The 14030-nt window shown below is 41.8% G+C and overlaps 1 protein-coding gene across 1 annotated transcript in view; it reads right to left on the bottom strand.

Annotated features, from left to right (window-relative positions):
* CEP97 (centrosomal protein 97) overlaps positions 1–14030 on the bottom strand; it is a 30660-nt gene that overhangs the window by 1943 nt on the left and 14687 nt on the right. Inside the window, exons 8-10 of the mRNA XM_007445546.1 lie at positions 11422–11555; positions 10212–10986; positions 17–92 (exon numbers count right to left, since the gene is read on the bottom strand). Of these exons, the coding sequence (XP_007445608.1) occupies positions 17–92; positions 10212–10986; positions 11422–11555 (985 nt within the window). The remainder of the gene's footprint in view (positions 1–16; positions 93–10211; positions 10987–11421; positions 11556–14030) is intronic.

Raw genomic sequence — 14030 nt, 5'->3', positions numbered from 1 at the left:
GCAGGAGGGAGCTTACCTGGTTCCAAAGGAATCTGACAGCCTCTTCTTGTACAAATTTTTTAATACGTTCTTCATCTCTTTCTTTTCGTAATCTACAATAATTCAAAATCCATTATTGATACAAGAAAGGGTGCTTTGAATTGTACTTCTTGTTATGACGAATAAACATATACGTTGTAAAGAGATTAATATTCTAATAAGTCCTTTCCACTTTTAGAATATCTAAGTGAAACTTTAGTTTTAAGCTATGACTCAACATAGAAGCCAAATAAGATGTGACTGAAATTCAGATTATACTGGTTTTACAAAGGATTGCCAGTAATGGAAAATAAAATATTAAATGGCTCTTTATCTGGCCTCAATTTCCCAGCCAAACACATCAAAGGGGCAGGAGCTGCAGAAAGGATCAGGACCACAGCTTGAAACACCCTCTTCTAAGAGACCAGTAGGACTAATCACATCAAATTTCACATCCCTGTTTGCCTCCTGACATACTCTTTGCTGTCAACAGACCTTCCCCTCATTCATTAAAGTTTTCACTCTGCGCTCACTGCCCCCCTCTCTGTACTTAAACTAATCAGAAACCTAAGGTTCTCTTAGCTGTCCATTATCTCTTAAACTGTCACCCCATTTTGTTCTGAACCTCTGAACCCCCAAAGCCCTCCTGCCATGTGGGACTCCTGAATTATAATCAGCAAAACTCCCATATACACTCAACCTCTGTAGCTCTCTCAAGTGGCAGCTACTTTTTTCACTCACACATCAGGGTCAGAACGTTGCTTCTCACTGTTGTTTACAAATGAGTCTTAACCTTCCTCCTTCAAGAACTCCAGCCATCCTGCTAAATTTCCCAAAACTCTTTTTCAAGTACTGACATCCCATTATCGACCCCCATTCACTGAAGGCTCAGCACTAGTTTTTTTCTCTGCCTTGTTCCCCTTGTCATTTCTGGAGCTCTTGACATTCACATGGATGCTCTATCTAACAATAACCCACACCTCATCACTCATCCTCAGTCCCACTCTAGACCCAAGCATTTTTTTTTAACATCTTTATTGGAGCATAATTGCTTTACAATGTTGTATTAGCTTCTGCTGTATAACAAAGCGAATCAGATATATCCCCGTATCTCCTCCCTCTTGCGCCTCCCTCCCATCCTCCCTAACCCACCCCTCTAGGTGGACACAAAGCACCGAGCTGATCTCCCTGTGCTATGTGGCTACTTCCCACTAGCTAGCTATTCCACATTTGGCAGTGTATTAGACCCAAGCATTCTGACTACACTGTTTTCGAAAATGATTTCAAGCACCGACACAAACCACTACGTCCAATCCTCCCAGTTCACTTGTTCTTGCCATAATCTGCAACAACCTGGATGACCAATCTTCATCTATGACCACCAAACAAATGACCCCTTTCTCTTGTCTTTCCTTCTACCTCCTTTAAATTCTGAGATCCATCATTATTATCATTCCCCTCCCAAATGTCATCAGCTCCCTTGCCCTTCCCTCTCTCCCCTACCATGTTCACCCGGAAAAAAACCCATTCCTGGCTGAACCATGTCCAAAATCAGAATGGAACAGCTGAGAGTTATTGATGAAAATCATACAGTTTGACCTATCATCTTGCACTTTAAGTTTTTCCTCACCCTGTCCAGTTATCCTCCTCCATTCCCCTTATAAGTTCACTTTTAAGATGAATACCCCACACCTCATACCTCTCTTAAACTTCCCACATCCTCACCCCTCTCCTCACTTCCAAGTGCTGACCGCATCTTGTATATTATTGGAAAAGGAGAAACAACCATCAGACAGGACTTCCCTATCCCACCATCAAACCTACCACCTTACCTGCTACTGTTCCTACTTCAGGCTACTCCCTCTACTTGTGCACTGGACCTCTTCTCTCACTTTCTCAAGAACTTCCATCCTGCACTACTTCTTTCTTTGCTCTGCACCATCAGTTCTTCCTTCCTTATAGAATCATTTCCATCAACACATAAACCTGCTCTATATCTCCCATCTTTAAAAAAGAATCTTCCTAAGTCCAGATTCTCCTCTGGCAACCACCTACTCTCTTCTCTTCCTCACATCAACACTTCCCAAAAGTTGGCTACCCTCACTCTTCACCTCTCATTCACTACTCAATCCTTTCCAAACCGCCTTCATCCCACTACCCACTGCAGCTGCTCTGAAGAAGCTCATTGGGCAGGAAAAGGTTAACTCAACAGGACTCGGGTGTTTGAACCCTGCACATTCTAAAGACAGGACTAGCCTTGACCAGCTCCTGAGAGATAACCTCCAAGCCCTTGGAATATCCTGCCTGATAAGAGTATCTTTGTACATCTGGGACCTTGGTTTATGCTAACAGTGTACTTTCTGGTGAATACCTGTTTCGTTCACCTGAGACCCTAGGCCACAATGCATCAGTTTGACCTTGGGTGGGGGCTGAGGTCTGAGTAGTTAAGGTCAGTCACAAGGGCACTCAACGCCTAGGTGACTGACCCCCAATAAAAACCCTGGATGCAAAGACTCGAGTGAGCCTCCCTTGAGGTTCACATACTTCATGTGTTGTCACACATCGTTGCCAGGAGAATCGAGCCCCATGTGTACAAATGCACTGGAAGAAGACAACTAGAAGCTTGTACTTGGGTCTCTCGTGAACTCTGCCCTGTGTGTTATTTTCCTTTGCTGATTGTAATCTATATCCTTTCACTCTAATAAACCATAATCCTGAACATAAAGAATAGCTTTCTTGGGCTTCCCTGGTGGCACAGTGGTTGAGAGTCCGCCTGCCGATGCAGGGGACACGGGTTCGTGCCCCGGTCCGGGAAGATCCCACATGCTGTGGAGCGGCTGGGCCCGTGAGCCATGGCCACTGAGCCTGCGCATCCGGAGCCTGTGCTCCGCAACGGGAGAGGCCACAACTGTGAGAGGCCCGCGGACCCCCCAAAAAAAAAAAAAAAAAAAAAAAGAATAGCTTTCTTGAGTCCTTTTTGCAAATCATCAAACCTGAGGATAGTCTTGGGGACCCTCAACACAGTCACCAATAACCTCCAGCTGCTAAATCTAACACACAGTTCTCTGTCCTCTTACAGCACCTCTCTTCTCCCACCTGATAATATTAATAAATACTGCTGGTTACAATATTAATACTCAGAATAAATCTATGAAATCCTAATTTTCCTGAGTTGACAGTCATGAAAACATGTGAGCCATGGAACGAACAAATAATTTCCACCATAGCCCCCAAATTTTAGCCCCTTTTTAGTCCCTGCCATTTTCTTTAATTCTTTTTTTTTTTTTTTTTTTTGCGGTACGCAGGCCTCTCACTGCTGTGGCCTCTCCCATTGCGGAGCACAGGCTCCGGACGCGCAGGCTCAGCGGCCATGGCTCACGGGTCCAGCCGCTCTGCTGCACGTGGGATCTTCCCGGACCGGGGCACAAACCTGTGTCCCCTGCATCGGCAGGCAGACTCCCAACCACTGCACCACCAGGGAAGTCCCTATTTTCTTTAATTCTTATGTCACCTACTGGGTTCTATGTAGACTTTCTCATTTTCTCATTTTTATACTTAAAATTCAGTTTTTCTATGTTTTCTGTACCTTCCGTGTTTAGGTATATAAATGTCCATAAGGCATGTATTCATTCAAAATTTACTGCTATGCTGCATCTATGTTCCAATTGCTGTACTACAGATGAAGATGCATATGGCAGTCCCTGCACTCAAGATGCTTTCAGTATATTGTAGGAGACAAACCAAGAGTGGCAACACAGTATGGAAAGTGCCCTGGCCACAAAAGCAGTGATTCAGTGTTCTGAATCAATGCTAACAATCTGACACCCCCAAACCAACCAAACAGCATCCAAACTGTAAAAGTCCTAAACAGGGACTTCTCACCCACCTCCTTATTTCATCAGTTAGGCAGACAATGTGTTCCTGCATCCGGCGCAGCCGGATTTCATAGCGTACATCTTTAGCTTGTGGGTTGTAGTTTCTGGCATAAAAGCCCCGCCAATAGGCCTGAAGCTTGGTGGCTGCTTCATTCAATTTCTGAAGGGCAACTTTATTTTGTCCCAAAGTAAGAGATCTGTGGGTTAAAACCCTGCAAGGAAGTTTCTCTGAAGCTATTTGAGACATGGTTTCTTCACTGTCTGGCTGCGTATGGAAGACATTGTGTCCAACTGACTCAGGAAAAGATGTAAGACTGTGGGTGTCATCCTTTATGACGGCATTGGTTACTGTTGGCTCACGACAAGGTAATAGCCCATCTTTCTCATTTACCTCTGTACTGATAGCACTTTTTGTCATCTCAACAGAATTCTCATTTGCAGCCCAAAAAGCCTTTTCCCCTTCCTTATCAAAACCGTTGTTTTCCAGACATTTCACAGATTCATCTGCAGCACCATCATTTTCTAGGCCCAAGTTAATGTCTTGCAGCCTCAGCTCAACTGTAGGTGATACTGGAGACAGTCCTGATGCAACTGGCATAAAAGTAGACTCTGAAGAGAGAAGACTACAGTTTAACTTGTCTTCATCTGTCTGGATGTCTTCCAGGTGCAGGTCATTTCGAGAATATCTTGTAGTGTGTACAGAGGCTGGAAAGTTATTCTTAACAGCATATAAATGGTCATCATTACTGCTTATCCCAACCCAAGAATTGACCTGGATGACGGGTTCTAAAAGAATCAACAGAACATCATTTAAAACATTAAATGTTTAAAGAGATATTTTTTCAGTTGGATCCTTTTAATGAACTCTAATCCCTGAAATATAGTAAAGCACAATGAAATGTTTTCAGTAATTTCCTCCAATATGCCTAAAACACCAAATCAAATATTTTTAAGAAAATGAATTCTTGCAATGGTCATAAGAATAATCAAAGTACCAGGTCACTTCAAAAGGTAGCAGTTCTCTGAATGTTTTCAAAAATTAGACATATAGTAGTTATATATGTCTATCTGTGTATATACATATATATATAATATAAGATCCAAATGTTCACTTAAGCTAACAAGTATAAAATTATGAAAACATGTACTTTTTTTGTTTTATGATACCAAACAGATCAAACAACTTGGAGAAAAAGGATCAGAGATCAGTTAACATCTTACCACTTTCCTGGACTACCTGGCAATCTTGAATGGGGCTGGAATGCTCCAGTACAAGGGATGCCCTTGTTTCAACAGGAGCAAGAGAAGACGACTCTTCATTTTGACTCTGGTTCATCAACTGCCTCTGGTGAAACCTAAAAATCAGTAACATCTGATGTGATCTAACGCAAACCGAAAAAAGAAAGCTTTTTCTGCTTCCTTTGAAGGGTAACACTGTCAAAAATGTAGAAGTTTACAAGCTTTCAAAGTATATACCTTTGAAGGGCAAGAATATAAAGTGGGAAAAAGACAGTCTCTTCAGCAAGTGGTGCTGGGAAAGTTGGACAGCTGCATGTAAATCAATGAAGTTAGAACACACCCTCAACAGGGGAGGGTGGTGGTCCAGTGGTGGCCCAGTGGTCCCTCCATGCTCTCACTGCCGAACACCCAGGTTCGATCCCTAGTCGGGAAACTAAAATCCCATAAGCTGCTCAGCAAAGCCAGAAAACAAAAAAAAAACACAAAAAAAAACAGAACACACCCTCACACCATGCACAAAAATAAACTCAAAATGGCTTAAAGACTTAAACATAGGACAAGACACCATAAAACTCCTAGAAGAAAGCATAGGCAAAACATTCTCTGACATAAATCATACCAATATTTTCTTAGGTCAGTCTCCCAAGGCAATAGAAATAAAAACAAAAATTAAAAAATGGGGGGGCTTCCCTGGTGGCACAGTGGTTAAGAATCTGCCTGCCAATGCAAGGGACATGGGTTCGAGCCCTGGCCCAGGAAGATCCCATATGCCGTGGAGCAACTAAGCCCATGCACCACAACTACTGAGCCTGAGCTCTAGAGCCTGCAAGCCACAACTACTGAGCCCACGTGCCACAGCTACTGAAGACTGTGCGCCTAGAGCTCGTGCTCCACAACAAGAGAAGCCACAACAATGAGAAGCCTGTGTACGGTAACGAAGAGTAGCCCCCACTCACCACAACTAGAGAAAGCCGGCTCACAGCAACAAAAACCCAACACAGCCAAAAATTTAAAAATTAATTAATTATTTTTAAAAGCCATAAAAAAAAAGGGACCTAATCAAACCTACAAGCTTTTGCACAGCAAAGGAAACCATATAAAAAAAAAAAAAACAGCAACAACAAAAGAAAATACAACCTACAGACTGGGAGAAAATATTTCCAAACGATGCGGCTGACAAGGGCTTAATCTCCAAAATACAAACAGTTCATACAACTCAACAACAAAAAAACCAACCCAATTGAAAAGTGGGCAGAAGACCTTAACAGACATTTCTCCAAAGAAGACATACAGATGGACAGTAGGCACATGAAAAGATGCTCAACATCACTAATTATTGGAGAAATGCAAATCAAACCTACAATGAGGTACCACCTCACGTGGGTCAGAATGGCTATCATCAAAGTCTACAAATAACAGGGACTTCCCTGGTGGTCCACTGGTTAAGAATCCACCTTCCAATGCAGGGGATAGGGGTTCAATCCCTGGTCAGGGAACTAAGGTCCCACATGCCACAGGGCAACTAAACCCATGCGCCACAACTACTGGGCCCTCGCGCTCTAGAGCCTGTGTGCCACAACTAGAGAGAAGCCCAAGCATTGCAACTAGAGAAGCCCACACACCACAACGAAGATCTTGCGTGCCACAACTAAGACCCAATGCAGCCAAATAGTAAAATTTTAAATAATAATAAAATTAAATTTTAAAATATCTTAAAATTTTTTTTAAAGTCTACAAATACAAATGCTGGAGAGGGTATGGAGAAAAGGGAACCCTCCTACACTGTTGGTGGGAATGTAAATTGGTGCAGCCACTATGGAAAACAGTATGGAAGTTCCTCAGAAAACTGAAAATAGAATTACCATATGACCCAGCAATCCCACTCCTGAGCATATACCCAGACAAAACTATAATTCAAAAAGACACATGTACCCCTTGTTTATAGCAGCACTATTTACAATAGCCAAAACATGGAAACAACCTGAATGTCCATCGACAGATGAATGGATAAAGAAGATGGGGTACATATACACAATGGAATACTACTCACCCATAAAAAAGAATGAAATAATGCCATTTGCAGCAACATGGATGCAACTAGAGATTATCATACTGAAGTATGTCAGAAAGAGAAAGACAAATACATGATACCACTTGTATGCAGAATCTAAAATATGGCACAAAAGAACCTATCTACAAAACAGAAACAGACTCACAGACATAGAGAACAGACTCGTGGTTGCCAAGGGGGAGGAGGGGAGGGAGAGGGATGGACTGGGAGTTCTGGGTTGGTAGATGCAAACTATTACATTTAGGACGGATAAACGACAAGGTCCTCCTGTACAGCACAGGGAACTACATCCAATCTCCTGGGATAAACCATAATGGAAAAGAATATAAAAAAAGAATGTCTATATGTGTATAACTGAGTTACTGTGCTGTACAGCAGAGATTGACACAACATTGTAAATCAACTCTACTTCAATAAAATAATTTTTTTTAAAAAAGCAGAATGTATGTACCTTTAATAACCCCCAAATTACAAAGTCTCATTTAAAAGCACTGGATAGAAAAGGTTAAGAAACTTATTTTTAACTCACATAGTCAGACACCATCATATGCATATACATGCACAAACCTTCAAAGGCAGGATCTCTGATAAAAGAAGTGACTACTAAATGCTTCTAGCTATACTTTTTTTTTTGCTTGCGCTGCATGGCTTGTGGGATCTTAGCTCCCCAACCAGGGACTGAACCTGGGTCCTCCCCAGTGAAAGTGTGGAGTCTTAACCACTGGACCGCCAGGCAATTCCCAAACTATACTTTTTTTTTTTTTAATTTTTATTTATGTTTGGCTGAGTTGGGTCTTCGTTGCCGCGTGCGGGCTTTCTCTAGTTGCAGCAAGCGGGGGCTACTCTTCGTTGCGGTGCGCAGGCTTCTCATTGTGGTGGCTTCTCTTGCTGCGGTGCACAGGATTAGTTGCTCTGTGGCATGTGGGATCTTCTCGGACCAGGGATCAAACCCACATCCCCTGCATTGGCAGGCGGATTCTTAACCACTGCGCCACCAGGGAAGACTCCAAACTATACTTCTTTTATTTTTTTTATTTTTTTATTTTATTTTTTTTTGCGGTACGTGGGCCTCTCACTGTTGTGGCCTCTCCCGCTGCAGAGCACAGGCTCCGGACATGCAGGCTCAGCGGCCATGGCTCACGGGCCCAGCCGCTCCGCGGCACATGGGATCCTCCCAGACTGGGGCACAAACCTTTGTCCCCTGCATCAGTAGGCGGACTCTCAACCACTGCGCCACCAGGGAAGCCCCAAGCTATACTTCTTAATGTTAGTATTTTAAAACCCATATGAAACACCCACATTAAGGGACAAATGCAATTTTTAAAAATCCCACTCTCCCATGCTGCTTGGCCCTCCCCACTGAAGAAATGATTAGCAATGCAGTTGCTAGGGAGCAAACTGGACTGCACTGCAAGGTTCGGTTCCCCTACAGAACTGCTACAGTGACCAGTGGCCCACGTGCCCAGAAATGTGGGCCGCAGCACTCACCTCAATCCTACTAACCCTGCAGGAAAGAGTCAGAGGTTTTTCACTTGTGAATTCATCAACCGCTACAGATAAATGGGCTCACCTCTGCTTGCTCAGAATCTTCTCTAGTTTGGCATCCTCTGCAGTCTGAAGACCCAGCGTAGAAGTGAGAGGACAGACTGTAGCCAGATACTGGACAAGCTGGATGTGCTGGCCAGGCCGATATGCTCTCCCCTTGCCTTGACTATACAGCCATTCAGCTTTCAAACTGGAATTGAGGGACATAAAGAAGAAGGGATGGCACTAGGGTAGACAAGATACATTTTTAAGCAATAATGATTCTTCCTTCTTAATTTACCTTTATAGCATCATTGGATATTTTTCATAAATAAAATTCACTCAAGTTAAAAAGAAAATCTATCCTTCTGATTCATTCTCCTTACTATTACAATGTTTTAAACCTTTTTTCTTGCTTAGGAGCACTTCCAAAGATTTTTACTAATATTTTAAATTTATTTAAAGTATTTTCCAAATATTTTAAAATTATTTTCAAAGAAGCAATGAATACTCCCTTCATTCATTATCAAACTGAAGTACCTAAATACATAAATTGTGTTTAAATCCATTAGTTCATGATAGTTTTTTTTTAAGTTAATTGGTCACAGCTGAAGGATGCTAGTGAACTACCAACTCATTATTTTTAAAAACTGGTAAGTAAAGGAGACAAATTAAATATTACTAATTCTACCTTTCTATACAAACTATACCAATGACCAAATAGTTACTTCATAGAAGTATTCCAGCTAATAAAAAAATTAATGATAGAATTAAAATTTCACCATTTTGCAACTCTCAATGAATTAATGGATTTAGGCACTGATCATTAATAGCTACTTCTAACACAAGAGACAACCAGACACCACATGCCTCTCAATAGAACCCTTTTTTTGCGGTACGCAGGCCTCTCACTGCTGTGGCCTCTCCCATTGCGGAGCACAGGCTCCGGACGCGCAGGCTCAGCGGCCATGGCTCACGGGTCCAGCCGCTCTGCTGCACGTGGGATCTTCCCGGACCGGGGCACAAACCTGTGTCCCCTGCATCGGCAGGCAGACTCCCAACCACTGCACCACCAGGGAAGTCCCTATTTTCTTTAATTCTTATGTCACCTACTGGGTTCTATGTAGACTTTCTCATTTTCTCATTTTTATACTTAAAATTCAGTTTTTCTATGTTTTCTGTACCTTCCGTGTTTAGGTATATAAATGTCCATAAGGCATGTATTCATTCAAAATTTACTGCTATGCTGCATCTATGTTCCAATTGCTGTACTACAGATGAAGATGCATATGGCAGTCCCTGCACTCAAGATGCTTTCAGTATATTGTAGGAGACAAACCAAGAGTGGCAACACAGTATGGAAAGTGCCCTGGCCACAAAAGCAGTGATTCAGTGTTCTGAATCAATGCTAACAATCTGACACCCCCAAACCAACCAAACAGCATCCAAACTGTAAAAGTCCTAAACAGGGACTTCTCACCCACCTCCTTATTTCATCAGTTAGGCAGACAATGTGTTCCTGCATCCGGCGCAGCCGGATTTCATAGCGTACATCTTTAGCTTGTGGGTTGTAGTTTCTGGCATAAAAGCCCCGCCAATAGGCCTGAAGCTTGGTGGCTGCTTCATTCAATTTCTGAAGGGCAACTTTATTTTGTCCCAAAGTAAGAGATCTGTGGGTTAAAACCCTGCAAGGAAGTTTCTCTGAAGCTATTTGAGACATGGTTTCTTCACTGTCTGGCTGCGTATGGAAGACATTGTGTCCAACTGACTCAGGAAAAGATGTAAGACTGTGGGTGTCATCCTTTATGACGGCATTGGTTACTGTTGGCTCACGACAAGGTAATAGCCCATCTTTCTCATTTACCTCTGTACTGATAGCACTTTTTGTCATCTCAACAGAATTCTCATTTGCAGCCCAAAAAGCCTTTTCCCCTTCCTTATCAAAACCGTTGTTTTCCAGACATTTCACAGATTCATCTGCAGCACCATCATTTTCTAGGCCCAAGTTAATGTCTTGCAGCCTCAGCTCAACTGTAGGTGATACTGGAGACAGTCCTGATGCAACTGGCATAAAAGTAGACTCTGAAGAGAGAAGACTACAGTTTAACTTGTCTTCATCTGTCTGGATGTCTTCCAGGTGCAGGTCATTTCGAGAATATCTTGTAGTGTGTACAGAGGCTGGAAAGTTATTCTTAACAGCATATAAATGGTCATCATTACTGCTTATCCCAACCCAAGAATTGACCTGGATGACGGGTTCTAAAAGAATCAACAGAACATCATTTAAAACATTAAATGTTTAAAGAGATATTTTTTCAGTTGGATCCTTTTAATGAACTCTAATCCCTGAAATATAGTAAAGCACAATGAAATGTTTTCAGTAATTTCCTCCAATATGCCTAAAACACCAAATCAAATATTTTTAAGAAAATGAATTCTTGCAATGGTCATAAGAATAATCAAAGTACCAGGTCACTTCAAAAGGTAGCAGTTCTCTGAATGTTTTCAAAAATTAGACATATAGTAGTTATATATGTCTATCTGTGTATATACATATATATATAATATAAGATCCAAATGTTCACTTAAGCTAACAAGTATAAAATTATGAAAACATGTACTTTTTTTGTTTTATGATACCAAACAGATCAAACAACTTGGAGAAAAAGGATCAGAGATCAGTTAACATCTTACCACTTTCCTGGACTACCTGGCAATCTTGAATGGGGCTGGAATGCTCCAGTACAAGGGATGCCCTTGTTTCAACAGGAGCAAGAGAAGACGACTCTTCATTTTGACTCTGGTTCATCAACTGCCTCTGGTGAAACCTAAAAATCAGTAACATCTGATGTGATCTAACGCAAACCGAAAAAAGAAAGCTTTTTCTGCTTCCTTTGAAGGGTAACACTGTCAAAAATGTAGAAGTTTACAAGCTTTCAAAGTATATACCTTTGAAGGGCAAGAATATAAAGTGGGAAAAAGACAGTCTCTTCAGCAAGTGGTGCTGGGAAAGTTGGACAGCTGCATGTAAATCAATGAAGTTAGAACACACCCTCAACAGGGGAGGGTGGTGGTCCAGTGGTGGCCCAGTGGTCCCTCCATGCTCTCACTGCCGAACACCCAGGTTCGATCCCTAGTCGGGAAACTAAAATCCCATAAGCTGCTCAGCAAAGCCAGAAAACAAAAAAAAAACACAAAAAAAAACAGAACACACCCTCACACCATGCACAAAAATAAACTCAAAATGGCTTAAAGACTTAAACATAGGACAAGACACCATAAAACTCCTAGAAGAAAGCATAGGCAAAACATTCTCTGACATAAATCATACCAATATTTTCTTAGGTCAGTCTCCCAAGGCAATAGAAATAAAAACAAAAATTAAAAAATGGGGGGGCTTCCCTGGTGGCACAGTGGTTAAGAATCTGCCTGCCAATGCAAGGGACATGGGTTCGAGCCCTGGCCCAGGAAGATCCCATATGCCGTGGAGCAACTAAGCCCATGCACCACAACTACTGAGCCTGAGCTCTAGAGCCTGCAAGCCACAACTACTGAGCCCACGTGCCACAGCTACTGAAGACTGTGCGCCTAGAGCTCGTGCTCCACAACAAGAGAAGCCACAACAATGAGAAGCCTGTGTACGGTAACGAAGAGTAGCCCCCACTCACCACAACTAGAGAAAGCCGGCTCACAGCAACAAAAACCCAACACAGCCAAAAATTTAAAAATTAATTAATTATTTTTAAAAGCCATAAAAAAAAAGGGACCTAATCAAACCTACAAGCTTTTGCACAGCAAAGGAAACCATATAAAAAAAAAAAAAACAGCAACAACAAAAGAAAATACAACCTACAGACTGGGAGAAAATATTTCCAAACGATGCGGCTGACAAGGGCTTAATCTCCAAAATACAAACAGTTCATACAACTCAACAACAAAAAAACCAACCCAATTGAAAAGTGGGCAGAAGACCTTAACAGACATTTCTCCAAAGAAGACATACAGATGGACAGTAGGCACATGAAAAGATGCTCAACATCACTAATTATTGGAGAAATGCAAATCAAACCTACAATGAGGTACCACCTCACGTGGGTCAGAATGGCTATCATCAAAGTCTACAAATAACAGGGACTTCCCTGGTGGTCCACTGGTTAAGAATCCACCTTCCAATGCAGGGGATAGGGGTTCAATCCCTGGTCAGGGAACTAAGGTCCCACATGCCACAGGGCAACTAAACCCATGCGCCACAACTACTGGGCCCTCGCGCTCTAGAGCCTGTGTGCCACAACTAGAGAGAAGCCCAAGCATTGCAACTAGAGAAGCCCACACACCACAACGAAGATCTTGCGTGCCACAACTAAGACCCAATGCAGCCAAATAGTAAAATTTTAAATAATAATAAAATTAAATTTTAAAATATCTTAAAATTTTTTTTAAAGTCTACAAATACAAATGCTGGAGAGGGTATGGAGAAAAGGGAACCCTCCTACACTGTTGGTGGGAATGTAAATTGGTGCAGCCACTATGGAAAACAGTATGGAAGTTCCTCAGAAAACTGAAAATAGAATTACCATATGACCCAGCAATCCCACTCCTGAGCATATACCCAGACAAAACTATAATTCAAAAAGACACATGTACCCCTTGTTTATAGCAGCACTATTTACAATAGCCAAAACATGGAAACAACCTGAATGTCCATCGACAGATGAATGGATAAAGAAGATGGGGTACATATACACAATGGAATACTACTCACCCATAAAAAAGAATGAAATAATGCCATTTGCAGCAACATGGATGCAACTAGAGATTATCATACTGAAGTATGTCAGAAAGAGAAAGACAAATACATGATACCACTTGTATGCAGAATCTAAAATATGGCACAAAAGAACCTATCTACAAAACAGAAACAGACTCACAGACATAGAGAACAGACTCGTGGTTGCCAAGGGGGAGGAGGGGAGGGAGAGGGATGGACTGGGAGTTCTGGGTTGGTAGATGCAAACTATTACATTTAGGACGGATAAACGACAAGGTCCTCCTGTACAGCACAGGGAACTACATCCAATCTCCTGGGATAAACCATAATGGAAAAGAATATAAAAAAAGAATGTCTATATGTGTATAACTGAGTTACTGTGCTGTACAGCAGAGATTGACACAACATTGTAAATCAACTCTACTTCAATAAAATAATTTTTTTTAAAAAAGCAGAATGTATGTACCTTTAATAACCCCCAAATTACAAAGTCTCATTTAAAAGCACTGGATAGAAAAGGTTAAGAAACTTATTT

Source organism: Lipotes vexillifer, unplaced genomic scaffold, assembly GCF_000442215.2.
Source record: "Lipotes vexillifer unplaced genomic scaffold, Lipotes_vexillifer_v1.1 scaffold1016, whole genome shotgun sequence".
In the NCBI taxonomy this organism is placed as follows: Eukaryota; Metazoa; Chordata; class Mammalia; order Artiodactyla; family Lipotidae; genus Lipotes; species Lipotes vexillifer.
The sequence above is the reverse complement of the archived record's forward strand: the minus strand, read 5'-3'. Positions and strand labels throughout refer to the sequence as shown.